This window comes from Orbicella faveolata, unplaced genomic scaffold, assembly GCF_042242905.1.
Source record: "Orbicella faveolata isolate gen_17 unplaced genomic scaffold, um_ofav_v1 contig_4, whole genome shotgun sequence".
NCBI lineage: Eukaryota > Metazoa > Cnidaria > Anthozoa > Scleractinia > Merulinidae > Orbicella > Orbicella faveolata.
The window spans coordinates 7,768,031-7,783,601 of record NW_028301569.1 but is presented as its reverse complement, the minus strand read 5'-3'; the positions used below and the strand labels follow the sequence as shown (position 1 = coordinate 7,783,601).

The 15,571-nt window shown below is 38.7% G+C and overlaps 1 protein-coding gene across 8 annotated transcripts; it reads right to left on the bottom strand.

Annotated features, from left to right (window-relative positions):
* Positions 1-1,192: 1,192 nt before the first annotated feature.
* LOC110068609 (ETS-related transcription factor Elf-1-like) lies at positions 1,193-14,088 on the bottom strand. 8 transcript variants are annotated; one of them, XM_089276013.1, is made up of 4 exons: positions 13,981-14,088; positions 10,266-10,366; positions 4,748-5,019; positions 1,193-2,572 (listed from the first exon to the last, which is right to left on the bottom strand). In XM_089276013.1, exons 2-4 carry the CDS (start codon positions 10,270-10,272, stop codon positions 2,201-2,203), a joined length of 651 nt encoding a protein of 216 aa, XP_089132139.1. In that variant the 5' UTR covers positions 10,273-10,366; positions 13,981-14,088; the 3' UTR covers positions 1,193-2,200. The 8 variants fall into 8 exon arrangements, with proteins under 8 accessions (XP_089132139.1, XP_089132140.1, XP_020631669.1 ...); XM_089276014.1 differs by lacking the exon at positions 13,981-14,088 and adding an exon at positions 13,735-13,821; XM_020776010.2 differs by lacking the exon at positions 13,981-14,088 and adding an exon at positions 10,963-11,127.
* Between the last annotated feature and the right edge of the window lie 1,483 nt (positions 14,089-15,571).

The following is a 15,571-nucleotide window of genomic DNA, read 5'->3' as shown; positions in this document are numbered from 1 at the left end:
TCAATTGACGTCTACAATTTTTAAATTATATAGGAAATAGATTTTTATAAATTATTGCATGCTTCTTTATACTCTGTACTTTTAATTATTACTTGTATTTTTAAATTTATATCTTGTATTTTTTAAATTTTATCTTGTATTTTTAAATTATCACGATGTCTTGTATTTTTAATTATTATATTTTTAGTCCAGGGCCCCTCTGGATACCAGCCTCGTCGCTGAATGGGCCACCCTGGCTAAATAAAGTTTACCTTTACCTTTACCTTTATTTATTTTAGAAGATATTCTGATGGATTGCAGTATAAAACGCTCACCTTTTATATATTTTTAAGCCAAAAATCAAGAACAATTTTTACTTTCAAGAGCAACACGCGCGTGATTGTGTTCTATCAGCGAGTAGTAGAATTCTACTAGTATACTGATGCCAATGCTGCAATCTGATTGGCTGAGCTACTCGTATACTATCAGCCATTAGAGTGCAATGGCCGGAGGTCGTCTACCAAATGGCGTCGTTTTTTCGTTTTTAACGAAGTTTTGAACGAACATTTCGATGCAGATGGGTAAATAAATCCCTGAGAAGACTAAAAGAAGACACATTAATGGTTTCTTGACTTTAAAAATCTTGAAATTATTGAAAAAAATGATGTCGCGCGCACACAACTTCAATTTCAAATGACAATTCAATCAGAGCGATCTTTCTAAGGCACAAAGTTTAATAATACGTCGAGAAGTAATTGGAAACCGTTATTTGAAGTAAGTTTCTGTTAGAATTCTACTAAAACAATTAGATTATTCGCTCTCGATTTCCATGAAGGGATAGTTGATAATCTAATTGTCAAATAGACAACAAAGGAAGAACCAATCAGATTCGACTATTTTCAGTAGAACACGCAGAGAGTTTACTAACACAAAACTTTCTTAAAACAAGAAGTTTTAGTTAGGTACCTCCTTTGAAACAAAACAATGCTCAATACAGTCAGGTGAAACGTTGATGAAATCACAAAGAAATGTTTAACAACGATGCTCAATTTGTAGAATTGAAAGTTTATCGAAGTGTATTTACTGAAGGCAGATGAATCACTGAAAAAAATAAAAAAAAACAAAAACAAATGTTGACACAGAAAATAAGATTGCAGGATCCCTATTAAGTCTCCCGTGTAACGGCACCGATGGAATCAATTAAACGACTGAATAAGCGATGACTGTTTTATTTTATCACATTATCTTTATATATACCGTATATACATACATTTCTTTAGTTTTGTTTTTACCTATGTCATAACACCTCCTTTCCCCTCGCCCAAGGGAGTAGGGGGGGGGGGGGGTACTTCATATTTAGCTATGTAGGCGGAAGTAGGTATGTCCCAAAGCCCTGAATGGATGATTCTGTCTGAAATTAGCCCATAGATATCATATATAATTATATATGGCTATTTTGGTCTGAACCCGAGTTTGATTTCGTGGGTTGTACAGCGATTAGAATGTGAACAGTCAGCTGTGAAAACTGGTCTGGAAATGACGTTTTCTGCCCTCTGTCTGAAACCAGGGGTCCGTTTCTCGAAAACCCCGGAATCTTTTCGTGCCCGAAAAGCCATTTTTAGTTCATCGGTATTTAAAGACAGAGAGGAGTATACGCCTGAAAATTCTTGTATGAAGAGAACCTCTGTTAGTATTAAGAACATATGATTGAAACAGCTCTGTAGTCAAAAGGTTTGGGATTTTGCTACGGCATTTCGGGTGCGAAAACTTTTTGGGACCTTCCGAGAAACGGGTCCCAAGAGATCACAAACCGGGAAGCACACTGCCCCCCACCCCCCTCCCCCTCCAGGAAAGCAAAAAGGTGTACGTAAGACGAACAACTTTTCTCGCATTTTTTTTACGAGATGTAGTGATTTACCGTTTGTCGAAAAAGTTATTTTTAAGTAAAATTCATCGCATTCCGAGTGTCACGGTTTCCTGTCGTTACATGTGAAAATCCACCCAGCTTACTACGCAGGCACTCAATCTTCTTTTCAGATTGCATGACGAGCTCAAAGCAATTCTGCGCAGGAGGCCTTCGTATGAAAGGAAACCTCTCTACAACAAAGTCACAGTCATACAGTCACTGAAATAAGTACAAAATGACAAATGTATACCGAGTTTCTTATTTAACTTATACTTGAACAAATGGGAAGAAAAAGATGTGAACCTTTGGTTATTGTTAAACAAATCTAGTTATTACTTCAACGGGGACGGAGGTTGGATCATGGAGCATGCGCACACCGTAAACTGATGACCCGAGACATCTACAAGGTGGAAACATTATCTGGCTGCGGCACATCGTTTGCGCATGGCTTCGTGGAATACATTCATGGCAACCGAAACGTTGGTTCGTGGGCGCGCTTCGTGAATGAACACAAGGTTGGCTCATAACTGGCCAGCGTGTTGTCATGGAAACCTGGTTTGGAATAATATCTGGTTGATCCGGTTTGGGGCTTTCCTCCGCAGGGATTGGCCACGGCCAATTGTACCTGACAGGCTTGTACGCATAAGGAAGCTTGTCAAATTTATAAACCAGTCTTTGGCCTTGCACCTAGCGACAAAAAAGGACAGAAGATTACTTCAAAACAAAATACACACATACATACTTACATACACACATGATTTTATTTTGTCTCTAATTTATAGAGTAGCTATAACGTTGCTAATATAAAAACAACAAGTATTACTATTAACCATTATGTTTGTCTGCATTATAAAAAACCTAACTAGTGTAGTAATCATGCAGCAATTATGCCTGAAAGGAGAATGTTTTCACGTAATATACCAAACACGAGAGACAGTGTTGCAACGGGACATCCAAACACCGAGAAGAGAGTTGAAAATACGACGCGCAGAGGAGTCTTTTTGACGAAATTCGAGATGTTTGGATAGCCGATGAAACAGTGTCTCGAGTGTTTGATATATCTTCTCAGTCAAAACAAAAACTAAGGAGTAAACGGAGAAGTAGAGTCGCTCGTATGCAGACTGTTATCCAAACCTCCTTCACGGTGGTGATTTTCTTTGTTTTAACTTGATGAACTTGAACTTGATGAGTTTGAGAAGAGACGTTTAAAATCAGTTAACGTTGGCTCCGTTCTAAGAGTTCCAAGTTTTGCATGCAAAATACTTAAAAGAGTGAAGACCATAAGAAGTGGAAGCAGGTTTACACAATGAAATCTAAAATCAAAAGCTAAAACAAAGCTAAAATCAAATCAGTTGCGAAATGGAAGAAGAGGCATAGAAAATAATTAAAATGAGCTGAAATTTCGACTGTTAGCTGGAAATTCGCCGAATATTTGACTGTGAACTGAGATTTCAGCACTCCCAATTAGACCCCCTCCAAAACTTCGACGGCTGTCGCAGGCTCAAAAACGTTATTTTTAAAGACATTCGGATGAAGAAATTCTTTACTTAGACAACAGACAGTTGGGTAAGCAATCTGGGCCGGGAGTTCCGCTTGCAAATAGTACCTTTTTCAAACTGAAGGCATATGAAATGGCAGAGATTTCACGAATTGAGGGATGGAAGAGCGTGGGGAAATCCGTAAGGTTCCAAAACAGACAAATGTTTCGCGATTCGATGAATCAGCCTGTTGATTCAACTTATGCATGATTTATGCAGCGGCTACCATCGGTGTGATAATTAATCAGGTTTGAAATGCTTTTCTACTTTATCTTCTTAGGCCATAAATCTTCTGCGGGACAGTTTTTGTCTGTCCGCAATCTACTTATCGTGAAAACAATATGATATTCTGGATTTTGCTTATTGTTCACAGTCACGCGTTTTGCATGTGACATTCACCATTCCGACATTTGGATTTGAGTTTCATCTGCGGTCAGTACATATCATGTCCATTTTGTAGACAATCGGCGATCGTGCTGGTTGTTCTATTTTTTTGGCTGCCACACCGTGCTGACGAGACCCAACCGGGTCAAAACAGCTGTCCACGATCGCAATTCTTGGCTTTCAATTTGGACTCTATTGAGTCGTTGTTGCGTTTATCAGACGCGTAATTTTTCTACTTAGAAATCAGCCTTGCGTCATTGCTATTTTATCTTCTGTATTTTATGAAATTTCTAAATGGCTCTAGGCCATTTTGTTTTTAATCCTTAGGTTTTGTCATTCTTTTAGGTAGGTGTCCTTTATTAGTAGAGGGTTATCCCTCGGCCAAAGCAACTGACACATTAATTAAGTGTTATTATATTATAATAATTATTATCTAAGTATCTCAAGGGGCTATTCAAGTGTAACGTTTAGGAAAGGAGAGTAGTCTTTCAACTTTACATGCATGCAACTGTGTCAAAAGAAATCATTGATCTATGGAGGGTGTATGGAACAGTTAACTTTTTCTATGAAAAATAACAAAAGAAAGGGCGAGGGTTTGGAACTCACGACAAAGCCTCCTCATGAATACCTGTGTGTTAACTTCCCCCCCCCCCCCTCCTCCCTGCTGGGGTAAAAAATTGTCTCCCACCATGCAGAGCCTGTCAACTAGAACCTGATGATAAATTATGTGAGACACTATCCCTCCGGCTCCAATCACGAGAACTTCTAGGAATATAAATCGCTAGAAAAGAATTGTAGGGGGAAGGGGGAAACAACCTGTGATGTACAAGCATACTATTCGGGGGTGGGGAGTGAAACATTAACGATGTTTACCCTGTAATCTCTAGACTCTTGTGCGGAGAAACTAGATACTACAAAGTTTAACTTTCTAATTGCTCACCTTTTTAATAATGCCTTTCTGGTAGTAGTATCTCAGTGCCCGACTCAGTTTATCATAATTCATTCCAGCTCGCTGCTTCAACCTGCCCCACCTCCGCGCCACTTCCTCCTGCCTCTTGATTTTGAACTCTCCTTCTTCTTTCCTAGTCCATGAAATTAACGGGATGTATCTTTCGTCCTCAAGAAGCTCTAGTAAAAACTCCCACAGATGTATTGTGTTTTTGTACCGGGTTTGCTTCTGTTCCTTCTTGGAATTCTTCTGTTCTGTGTGTTCTGTATTTATAGAATTAGAGAAAAACAAAATAAATAAACAGGGGTCGATCTAGGATTTTTCAAGGAGCGTTGGCTGGTACCTTGGGGTTGCAGAATCAATGAGGCAAATTCTTTCACAGCAGTTGATTCATTCAGTTTACTAGGAAGGAACCAGAACGGGGCGGGGGGGGTCAGGAGGTTCCGTCGAAGCCCCTAATTTTTTTTAAAAAATGAGAAATTATAACACACTGACTTGACCTTAGAATGTCGTAAGTCCCATTTCCGAGGACCTCAATTTTAAAAATTTTCTGGAGGAGGGGACTGCCTTCGGTGGTCCGTATCTTAAATCCCCGTCTCTATTATCCTGTGCCCGCCCCAGGTTTTGAAATAATGACAAGTACAAATCATGAATTCGCAGTTAAGACTGAACCACTTCCCGTCCGAATTCTGTTAAAGATTTTATTCTGAGTTCTGTTTCTCTAGACAGGCAGTAATCTCCCAGAGTTTCTTTGTCAGTTGACTGACATTTCTGGGAAAGCCTCAGGGACTAATTTATGGGCTACCACCTTCATTCTCAAATTTCATGGACAGTAAAAAGCTCGAAGAGTGACCAATATCAGCCTTGAGGCCTACAGCTTAATGTTACCTTTTCAGTTTTTGACAAATTGAACTGACAAGTTTTGAATGCCCATTTAGTTACACCAGTGATAGCAGACGGACACGTTTGTGCATCAAAAAGACAAGAAAGCGCTTTAGAGTCTACTTGCTGACAAATGAAACGTCTGCAGTACTCAGCGTTCGACGAGAAGGGTGCTTGTGTTAATTAAAGTGCACCTAACCCCCAAATTTTTTTTCCGCTAAAACGAATCTACATGTTATTTGAAATTCTTCTACGAACAAATTTTGGATTCGGTTAAATCCTCGATTTTCTGTGCCCCGACGAAATCTCGAAAATAGCCCCAAAACACCGTCATTTTGTTTCACGACCGAGTTTGAGGAGAATGGGTCCAGCGGCTGTTGTGACGTCTACCCAGGAAGGTCGAATATCTCACGACCTCTCATTTCCTTCAGGATGGAGCAATACACATTCGAAAAGTGTACAGAAGTGCCTTCCAGAAGTGCTATCGGCTGTTGCAGTAATATCCCAGACCTAAAAAAAGATATGCTGTACAATTTACTGGCGATGATCGGTCAATGGTACAATAAAGACATAAACGATGGTTGATTTTGTTGAACCGAAACGAGCGAACTGAGTCTGTGAGAACCATTGAGGGATTCTCACTGGAATTTGTTCCGCAGTCTTTCAAACGCTATTTTCAAAATTTTCTGCTTAAAGCCAACCAGCAATTTTTCGAAATACTACCGACAACCTATATCTTCCAATCCCGCAGTATTTATAACATAGCCAGCAAAGTTGAGTGATCAATCAAGAAGCGTTACGACCAAATATACTGATATGTAAATAGGTCGCAACTGTACGCCGCCAACCAACACTTATTTTTCTTTCGATTTAGATAAAAGTCGAAGATTAATCCTTTGGAATTACATGATAACAAAACTGTTACACTCACAGAGTGTTTCGAAGGTTTGGAAATCGGCAGTGCGACAAACATTCTATGCAATAGTGTCGAAAATATGACCGCGTAACATTCATGTCTGCGGACCGCTCAGGGAACACATCCTTTTTGCTTATCCGACGAATTTCACTGCAAACTTTGAAAAAAATTTACACTGGTTATTTGGAGTTAAGACTTAAAACGTGTGAAATCGGTAATAGTATGAAATGTTTCCTTCCCAATTTCGCCTTGCTTCCCGCAGCTTCAAAAATACAGGTCCAAACAATTCTACGATTTTCAATCGATCGAAGCCAGTCCTTTGGAGGTCATCAAGTCTCGAAAACTGCAACACTTACGTCGCTCCTATTAACATGAAGCATTCCAGAAAGTAAAACACAAACTGGATTTAACAGAACAACCATACCATGACAACATACATTTAGGTGACGAAATTACCATCCAAAGCAGTCCTTGAGTTTTCATACCTGCTTTTCGTTTGCCTGCTCCTCTGCTTCGTATCTAGCTTTCCATTCCTAATATACAAACAGCTTGTCCGCAAAGAAGTCTTCCCCGTCGTCGCTTGAAATATTGCAAATTGTTCTCAAAGCTCTAAGCAGTGAGTTCACGGTTGTCGAACGTGCTCGATCGAAGTTTATTTCGGTGTCTTCCGAATTGAAACCTAACTCTGACTCCAGTGACGAAAAAGAAATGATTCTGGAACGAAACTTGGACGTTTTAGTCCCAAGATATATTGGAACGATCAGGTTCTCCATTCTCTCGAGCAAATACAGAGAGCTGACTGAGGCGCCATTGTGTTTGGTTCCAGGTAGACGTCATCAGCAACCGCCGCCCCAGACTCCCTAAAACGCGGTCGTAACACTTCAGGCGCGACTTTGAAAGGGCATAGAAAATCGAGGATTCAACCAAATTCAAAAATTTTTTTCGCCCAAAATGCTTCGAATAACAAGTGGATTCGTTTTAGCGAAAAAAAATTTTTGGGGTTAGGTGCACTTTAATTTTTGTAACGATGTCTTCCATTATTCGTCCAACGATACCGTATACTTTGAGTGCAGGCTTCTAGTCTACAACTCCTTGGCACCTAACGTTTATTGTACACAGATAATGGCTTTTCCACGTGTAGCAGGTATTTCGAGCCACATGGTCGCGAGCGCCTCATGGTTTTTGGTAGGGATGAATTTCACGCAAATAAAGGTCGATAGAAAATTACAATGAAGGGAACATTTGTGCCACGAGTCTTACGCAAACTTAAGAGAAAAAACAAATTACAGTCTTGGAAAACTGAACCAAATACTCGTTTCTGAATAGTGATATATATATATTTTTTTACCTTGTTTTTTTTTTGTTTCTTTTATCGAGAGTGCAAAGCAAAAATACACAAGTTTACGGTTTTTTATTGTGAACCCATGCCTTACTCATCTCAAAGTGACTCCCAAATGCGCCAAACTTTTAGAATAAAGCTCAGTAACTTTAACCAGGCATGCAGGTAAAAATTTACTTTTTCAAACTGCCACTGATTAAACTTTCTCCAGCTCGAAAGTTCCATTCCCCTTAAGCTGCAACGATAGTAGTTCTGCGCCAGAATTAGCTGGTGGTGCATGAAAATAACGCCTCCTGGTTGAACAATTTTCCTTATTTCTTGGACAATGTGAGTACTTTAACACGTTGTGGAACTTTGAACCCAATTATCCATAGTTTAATATGACTAGTAGAATGCAAATGGATATGTTAGGATGAGCAATCTTTGTCTCAATTGTGTGAAATGGGGTTTTTAAATACCTGCAAAAGCCTTACTCAACACAATCTTAAACGAGGTATTTAACAAAATGGCAATTTTTTAACCTTTGTGTTCGTAACCTGTCTTAATTCTTAATACTCATAATTACCCTTGTTTATTCTCGCTTTGTTATCTCTTCTTTAATTTGCTGTTTACCCACCTTAAAAACTATGTTTTAAGATTTCCTCTAATTTGGAAGTAATTTTGCACTGTATAATGATTTACAATTTCATGATAGCTTCTTATCTCAATGAGGCTGAGCTTAAACTGACATTGAGCCTTTCCAATAGCGATGATTTTCGTGTTTCGCCACCCTTGTCTGCTTGTCAATGTATCAATGTATCAATTGATGTTTATCGACATTTGGAATGAAGCGCAATTCCTAAACCTGCATTGCAGTATAAGCTGCTACTAAAAGCATTTGTAAAACCACAGTCTAAGATTGTGGTTTGTTTTAAAAAACATAACAAAACTTTATAAAATTGTCCTGTAGTTATTCCGAATAATGCCAAACCCCTATGCACTCGGGCTAAATTGGAAAGCCAGAGACCGTCCCTGAAAATATCAATTTATTTCGAATCTAGACCGTCTTGGAAGCCAAAAATCAATTTTGTCGGTCCCTCGTCAGTATATTGAATTTGAAGGAAAAGCCAAAAAGTCTAGAGAGAAACAGCCGGAGAATTAAAGTGATCACGCAAGAAAAAAATAGATGCTTTCTAAATAGATGAGTTTCTGAGCTTGTTTCCAGCGGATAATTGAAAGCTATCTAAAACCTCCAATGGAAATGAAAATTGCTTCGATAACTTGAAAGTTCGAGATATCGAGGGTAAATTTACAATCACGAAACAAATCAGTTCTGAAGTTCGAGTCGGTTCGACTTGTAACAAATTGGTAGGTTCGATCGAGAAATAGTTTGCAAAATTGGTTCCTTTTGCAGTAGACTACTCGAACAAGTGAACAGTTCAACCACACGGCAACAACCAGTACTTATGCTGTAAAAAGCTAGTTACAGTACGTGGACTTAAATCACTAATTGTGAGACTCGTGTTCTGTGGACCTTCTTGAGGACTGCACTATCCAGAAGCGCGTGATTGCGGTTTAGATCCGGCAGCACATGACTGAATTTAATCTACAATTTACGTAAGTGTACCAGCTGACTAAGAAGTTACAGCTTTCAATTTCCCTATAATTCTTCGTAGATTAGCGACAATACGCTATTTTCAGATCCATCGACCTTAGCTAACATAACGAAGTCTTAACTTAGTATTGGAAACTTTGTGCCACGAAACACTAAGGTCTACAACAACTTCAATTTCTTCTCTGTTGTTCAAAGTTCTCAAGAGTTCGAGAGTACTGCTGAGGTTAATATTTGTCATTGAACGTCAAAAACCGTTTCGTAAAAGCAAGTACATAGCTATGTGTTTTTTTTCTCAGTCATAGCCCTCAGGTTCAAGCAGCTGGTGTGAGTTTTATTGTGTCGATGAGTGTAATTTCGATAGTAATGATCAAACTGCCATTTGTAATGCTGGAGTGGAGGTGAGTTAGTTTTACAGGATCAGAAAGGGTTTACCTGAGAGCTGAGAAATTTGTCAAAATTTAACCGTGTCAGCTGAGAAATAAGGCGTTCTGTTTAACTTAGTGCTGATAGATGAGTTCTACAAAATATTTCCGCACTTGCCTTGAATGGGTGAACATTTTCTCTGATAGGTAAGAAATCCTCGAGATTCAGTTAACTGATTGCCGAGATTACAGCTAGTATCCCCATTCTCTGCAGACTCATGCATAAACTTGGCCGAAAGAATTGAAAAATCACCTTGCTGTGTTCAACAGATGGCGTGATTGCTAAAGTCAGATAATTCTTAATTACTTTACTGACAACTATACAGTCATCAAACTTCTTGCTCGAGGCGCCTCACCTGACATCTCTGTAGTAAACTGACAACTATATGATTCCCTTTGAGTGTTGCACGTCTTCAACACAGCCAAGTTTCTTGCTTCACTGATTAACTAAAGGCACCTGGAATTAAAATACAGTTTTTAACTTAAGCCTTTTGTTTCATGCCATGAATAAAAGATAACCGTGACAATAGTGTTTTAGCAGAGGCGGTATTCCCGCAGGGAAGCTGTGAGCGATGCAAATTATTACATCATTAAACTGTACCTTTGATGCTTAATTCGTGTTTAAGCATTTAACTTAACTGCTGGATAAGAGACAAAAGTAACAAATTTAAACACACGAGTGTCAGTTGTGTCTGAAATAATAAAAAAGGGCGACACTTAATGAAAGCATGCAGTGAAATGATGAATCAGCGTGTATAGTTAGTTATGCAGTCGATTGAGCTCGTCGGGACATAGAATTGCGAGCGGTTTTCTCTTACGGCATAATAAATAAGCTTCTTTTTTGCAGGTCGTCATCCAGATGGTAGAATGGACATAGTTTGATCACTTGCTGGAAAATTTCTTTTGCCTTACTGAAAGTTTTCCTTCGTCGTTGAGCACGTACAAGAGACCACCCGTCTACGCGCGGTATTTACAAACAAACTAAGTTAGAGTTTCGCGCCAATTAGCTCAAAACATTTCACGACGGTGAATCAACAGACAGGGCACCCGTACCTTAAAAAACCTGGTACTTACTTGCCTGTAAGATAGTTTTCAAAACCCCACGCTTATTGACTACGTTTCCGCCACGCTATACAAAGTACGCAGTAAGGCTTTTTAGATCGATATCGCCTGACCGCATAAGAATAGTGTGGCCTATATAAAATTTCCTCATTTACTGGTGCATGGCGTCGGACGTGACCCGATGTACTTCCGCTAGGCCGTGAGGTTAAATACGGTGATATAAAGTTTCCCAGCTAGAAAACAAGCTTAAAGTGTTTATAAATTACATATAAACATCCCATATTTTTATCATTTTAGTTACTTCCACAATGCACAACAGTTTGTTTATGAAGTTAATTAGTACAGGCATCTCTGATAAATGCATAGCTCTCCTTCATGTAAGATAACTTCCAAAACCCACCGTCTTCCCATGTGTCATAATAAAAGAGTCCTAACTTAAAATTTTGTTTTATTTTATAAGAAATGACATATTCAAGAGTTAATGCTATGCTGCACGGACTAGTTCAAACCGTCACCAACCTATTTTTGGCAACTTTTTCTGATCCGGTGAAGCTTCCAGGAACTCGTTTGACCGGTTTTTTTTTTGTAAGATGAATTCATATTTCCAAATTTTTACCCTTCAGTTTAATTCTCGTACGTACGCCTAGGAATTTAACAGGAAGTTTAGAAAGGTTACAAGACTTTTCCCGAAGCTCTGATATCGCCGGATATCTACGACACATACACAATACGATACTTCCGATGTTGCTATCTTATTTCATGGCACGTGTGTAAATTTACTTTATGTTTACAAATAATTTAATGGATTGCGCTAATATTTATCTTCTGCATGGCCAAGCCTGGACGTGCTAAGTGTTCGTGTAAAACTGAGTAAAGCATCTCTAAATTGATTTGGCAACATGTTGAAAAACAAACCTGACTGGACTCGGTTGATAGCGTTCTGTTGAACAGTTACATAAGGTCTATAGTCAGCATAAGGTTTGACCCACAAGACTAAAGCAATGCTATAGAACCTCATTGAACAGCGTAGTAAACAGTACCACATGATAGTACTGCTGAATAGCTTTCATCTGAATGGCCACACACTAGGGTTTCACTGACCCACAGATTAAAAAGTTTGAACTACCTTTGGCAAAAATATCTCTCCTAGTTCAAGTATTTATCTTTTAGTTTTCAGTTTCTAACACCACTTTTGAACCAAGTTATTTAGTTTTACATCTGAAGGGCCGTGCCCTGACATACGAATTAAATAATGGTCTTAAAATTAAATTATTAAAGGCTTGAAACTTAACAGAAACGAAAAGCTATACTTAGAAAGCAAAAAGCGATGTAGAAGGTCGAATCAGCGACAAGATTAAGGCGGATTGAGTTTAGCTAATTAGCGGCCGGAATGAACTGTCATGCCAACAGTTTTCCCTGCATGAGTAACACTTTTTTCATTGATAGCTGAGGCCCCGTCCGCGCTACAAGGGAGAAATTTGTAAAACGCAGCTTTATTTCTACGGTTAGGCCTACCGTCTACACTAATCCGTCACGAAAACGGAGCTTTTCAAAAACGGCTCTTCAATTAACGTCGGCTTTGCGTTTTCAGTTTTAGTGTGGACGGAAGACATTTTTAAAACGGAGCTTTTCGAAAACGAGTGAGGTAACGATAATCATGTGATTTGGCTGCCCGAGATTTCCTTAAACGCAAATCCAAAATGAACGGTGATTGTTGCGTTTTCACTGAATTTCTCCGGTGTAATGAGGACGGGACCTGAGATTTGACTACAGCGAAATTTACGGAGAGCTCAGAAATGGGGTGAAACTTAAACTGATTGCAAGTGATCGCCAAAAATTTAATTGATAAATGAGATTTCTAGTGCCTCAGTACTGCCCCCATCAAGACCCTCAACGATTTTTCAAGGAATAACCGAAAATAACCTGTGGTATTATGTACACTGGCAGTTCAGGAAAACTACTTGCAGCAAATCCCGGATTAAACGCCTTATTTTTCAAAGAGTACTTTTATCTCATTATAATAAGTCAGGGCACTGATAACATTGGTATAGACGGTTCCAATGCAAGAGACGATGATATACGTCTCTTGTCTAATGCTGATACTGTTATTATGGCACGCTGACAGAAATATCACTGGGTATCAATCGAAATATCAATATCAAAATTCTCCATACAGTGCTACTGCATTGTCTTGTAGACATGTGATGAGACATGTAATAACATGTTACAAGCAAATTCTAGGAGCTTTGAAGTCAACGTTAAACCAGGAAATACAAGGCTCTGTCACGGTATTTTGGCCAAGAACAAAATTACAGTGGAACCCCGTTAATACGACCACCTTCGGGTCACGAAAAATTGGTCGCATTAACGGGGTGGTCGTATTAAAGGGTTTTTTTTAAATACGAAAATGACTGACTGAGCTTTTCTTTGGGCCAGAATAAAGTGGCCGTAATAACGAGGTGGTCGTATTAACGGAGTGGTCGTAAGGAGGGGGTCCACTGTACCTTCAAATTAAAGGAAACCCGAACATAGTTGCTTACTAAGAGAGAAAAACACCAAACGGATAATAATAAACCATAAAGGAACAAGGATGGTTAACTGAGAAGATTAACACGGATTACAAACAACGCTTGAAAAGTTAAGACTAAACCTTTTAAGATGCTCAAATCGTGAGATAGCTACTTTAAGAGAAAAAAAGAGAAGAAAATTCACGGGATTTGAGGACTGCAAAGTTCTATCAACTTTAAGTTCTTGTCTACTTACCTAAACTGTCTTGCTCTGGTACTGATGTTAGTAAGAGTTAAAGAGATCTTTTGGCCAAGACTGCTTGCTTACTCTTATATTACTTTTCGTCAAAATGAGTAGTCTACCCGTCTGGCAGGTAAATTTGTAAAAAAGGTGTTGCTTTTCTTTTTTATTTTATTTCACGCCTGGGGGTAATTGAAGAACTCAAAGGCTGCTCAACCACCCGGACTACATGAACAAAAGAACATTAAATCCGCTACATACCTGTCAGTGCAAGTTTATCGGCGTCTTTTAAGGCTCAAGTTCCAGAACGTTTTCGTTTATTACTAATGCTAATGACCGTGTAGGTTTCATTACTGTGTCAACTTGCTATTAACGGTTCTAAAACAAAGGAAAACTCGCAATCAAACATTGATTTATTTCGAGTAACCCTGAGTTGAAGAGAAACCTCGAATCGTCTAGGGGAAACACCAGAGGAAGACAGAACAAGTTTAGCTGGATCCAAAAACCTTTCTTTACAAATTCAGCTCTGGTCGATCAAAGTTGTTGGTATAAGTTGACAATTGTAAATCCACAACAACTTAGTAAAAGCTGAGAGCAACTCCAGCCTATGGTTTTACGTCGTGGGGCGGGGCAGCAGTGCTTTCAAGTGACCGAGTGACATGGCGAAGAAGAATTTTCGGCTAAATACCTCCAGGGAGTTATGGCTAAAAGTGAAGTGAAGTTATGAATTCTCTGTTATAAGCTCTTTTAGCACCTGAGTGCAGAAGCTCGAGATAAGAAAATTCTAACTCGCAATTGTTCTTTTGCGTGACAATTCTTTTGTCGTCTCATTGATTTTTAACCAATTTCCCTCTCAACAGGTGTTACCTCCAATAAACTTTGGAAAGTGTTTTTTATTGTTCAGATCACTTATTTCACACACGCATGAAATCAATATTCATCTCTATGGGGTAGGGCTAACGCGAAAAGAAAACAAGTTTGATCGAAAGTAGTTAATTATAGTTAAAAGCCATGTGGCCTTTATTAATGTTACACCCTTTTTAAGGATATTATTTTCTGGCCCAGGTTGAATATTTTTATTTTTCTGCCGATTCTAGGCTGAAAATATTTTTGTGAATATTCTTAGGTTCTAGCAATATTAATACAAAGTGAACTATGCCAACACGACGTCAGATTATCTGTCCTATCATGACTTTGATGGCGTTGAAGTAATTTTGAAACCGCAAATTACAGGCCACAAGGCCTGAGCCTGACACACATGGCGGCAGAAATGTTATACGGCTAGTGCTCTTTTTGTTGTCTTTCGGCTAGCTTTGCCGTTTAGAGAAAGGAAGAATTTTATACGGTTTAGTCGAAAATCATGTAATTGTATCCTATTTACAAATTTTCAACACACAAGATTATATTCTTTTTAATGAAAATCTCAGCCTTGGGTTTATTCTTAAAATATTCTTAAAATTCTGCAAATTTCAACTTCCATATTCTTATTAAATATATCCCTTAAAAGAAACAAAGGGTGTATAAACTATTTCAAAAAAAAAAAAAAAAAAAAAACAGGTTAAATTAGCTTATACATTGCTTCAGAGAAAACTCAGTTGTAAGTGTCGTCACCCCGGATTTCAGATGTCAGGCCACAGCCGCAAACCGCAAGTATTGAGATATCAGTAGATATCAAGATATCAGACCACAGCTGCAAGTGCTGAGTCGCTTCGATGACTGGCAAAATGGCTGAAATACATCTCACAAGTATAGTGCGCTTAACAAGTCGAGATAAATGCGAGAAAACCAAGGCAAAAATCAAGGCCCATTCTTTAGTCTTGATACTGAATACCCATAATTATTGTATCTCATG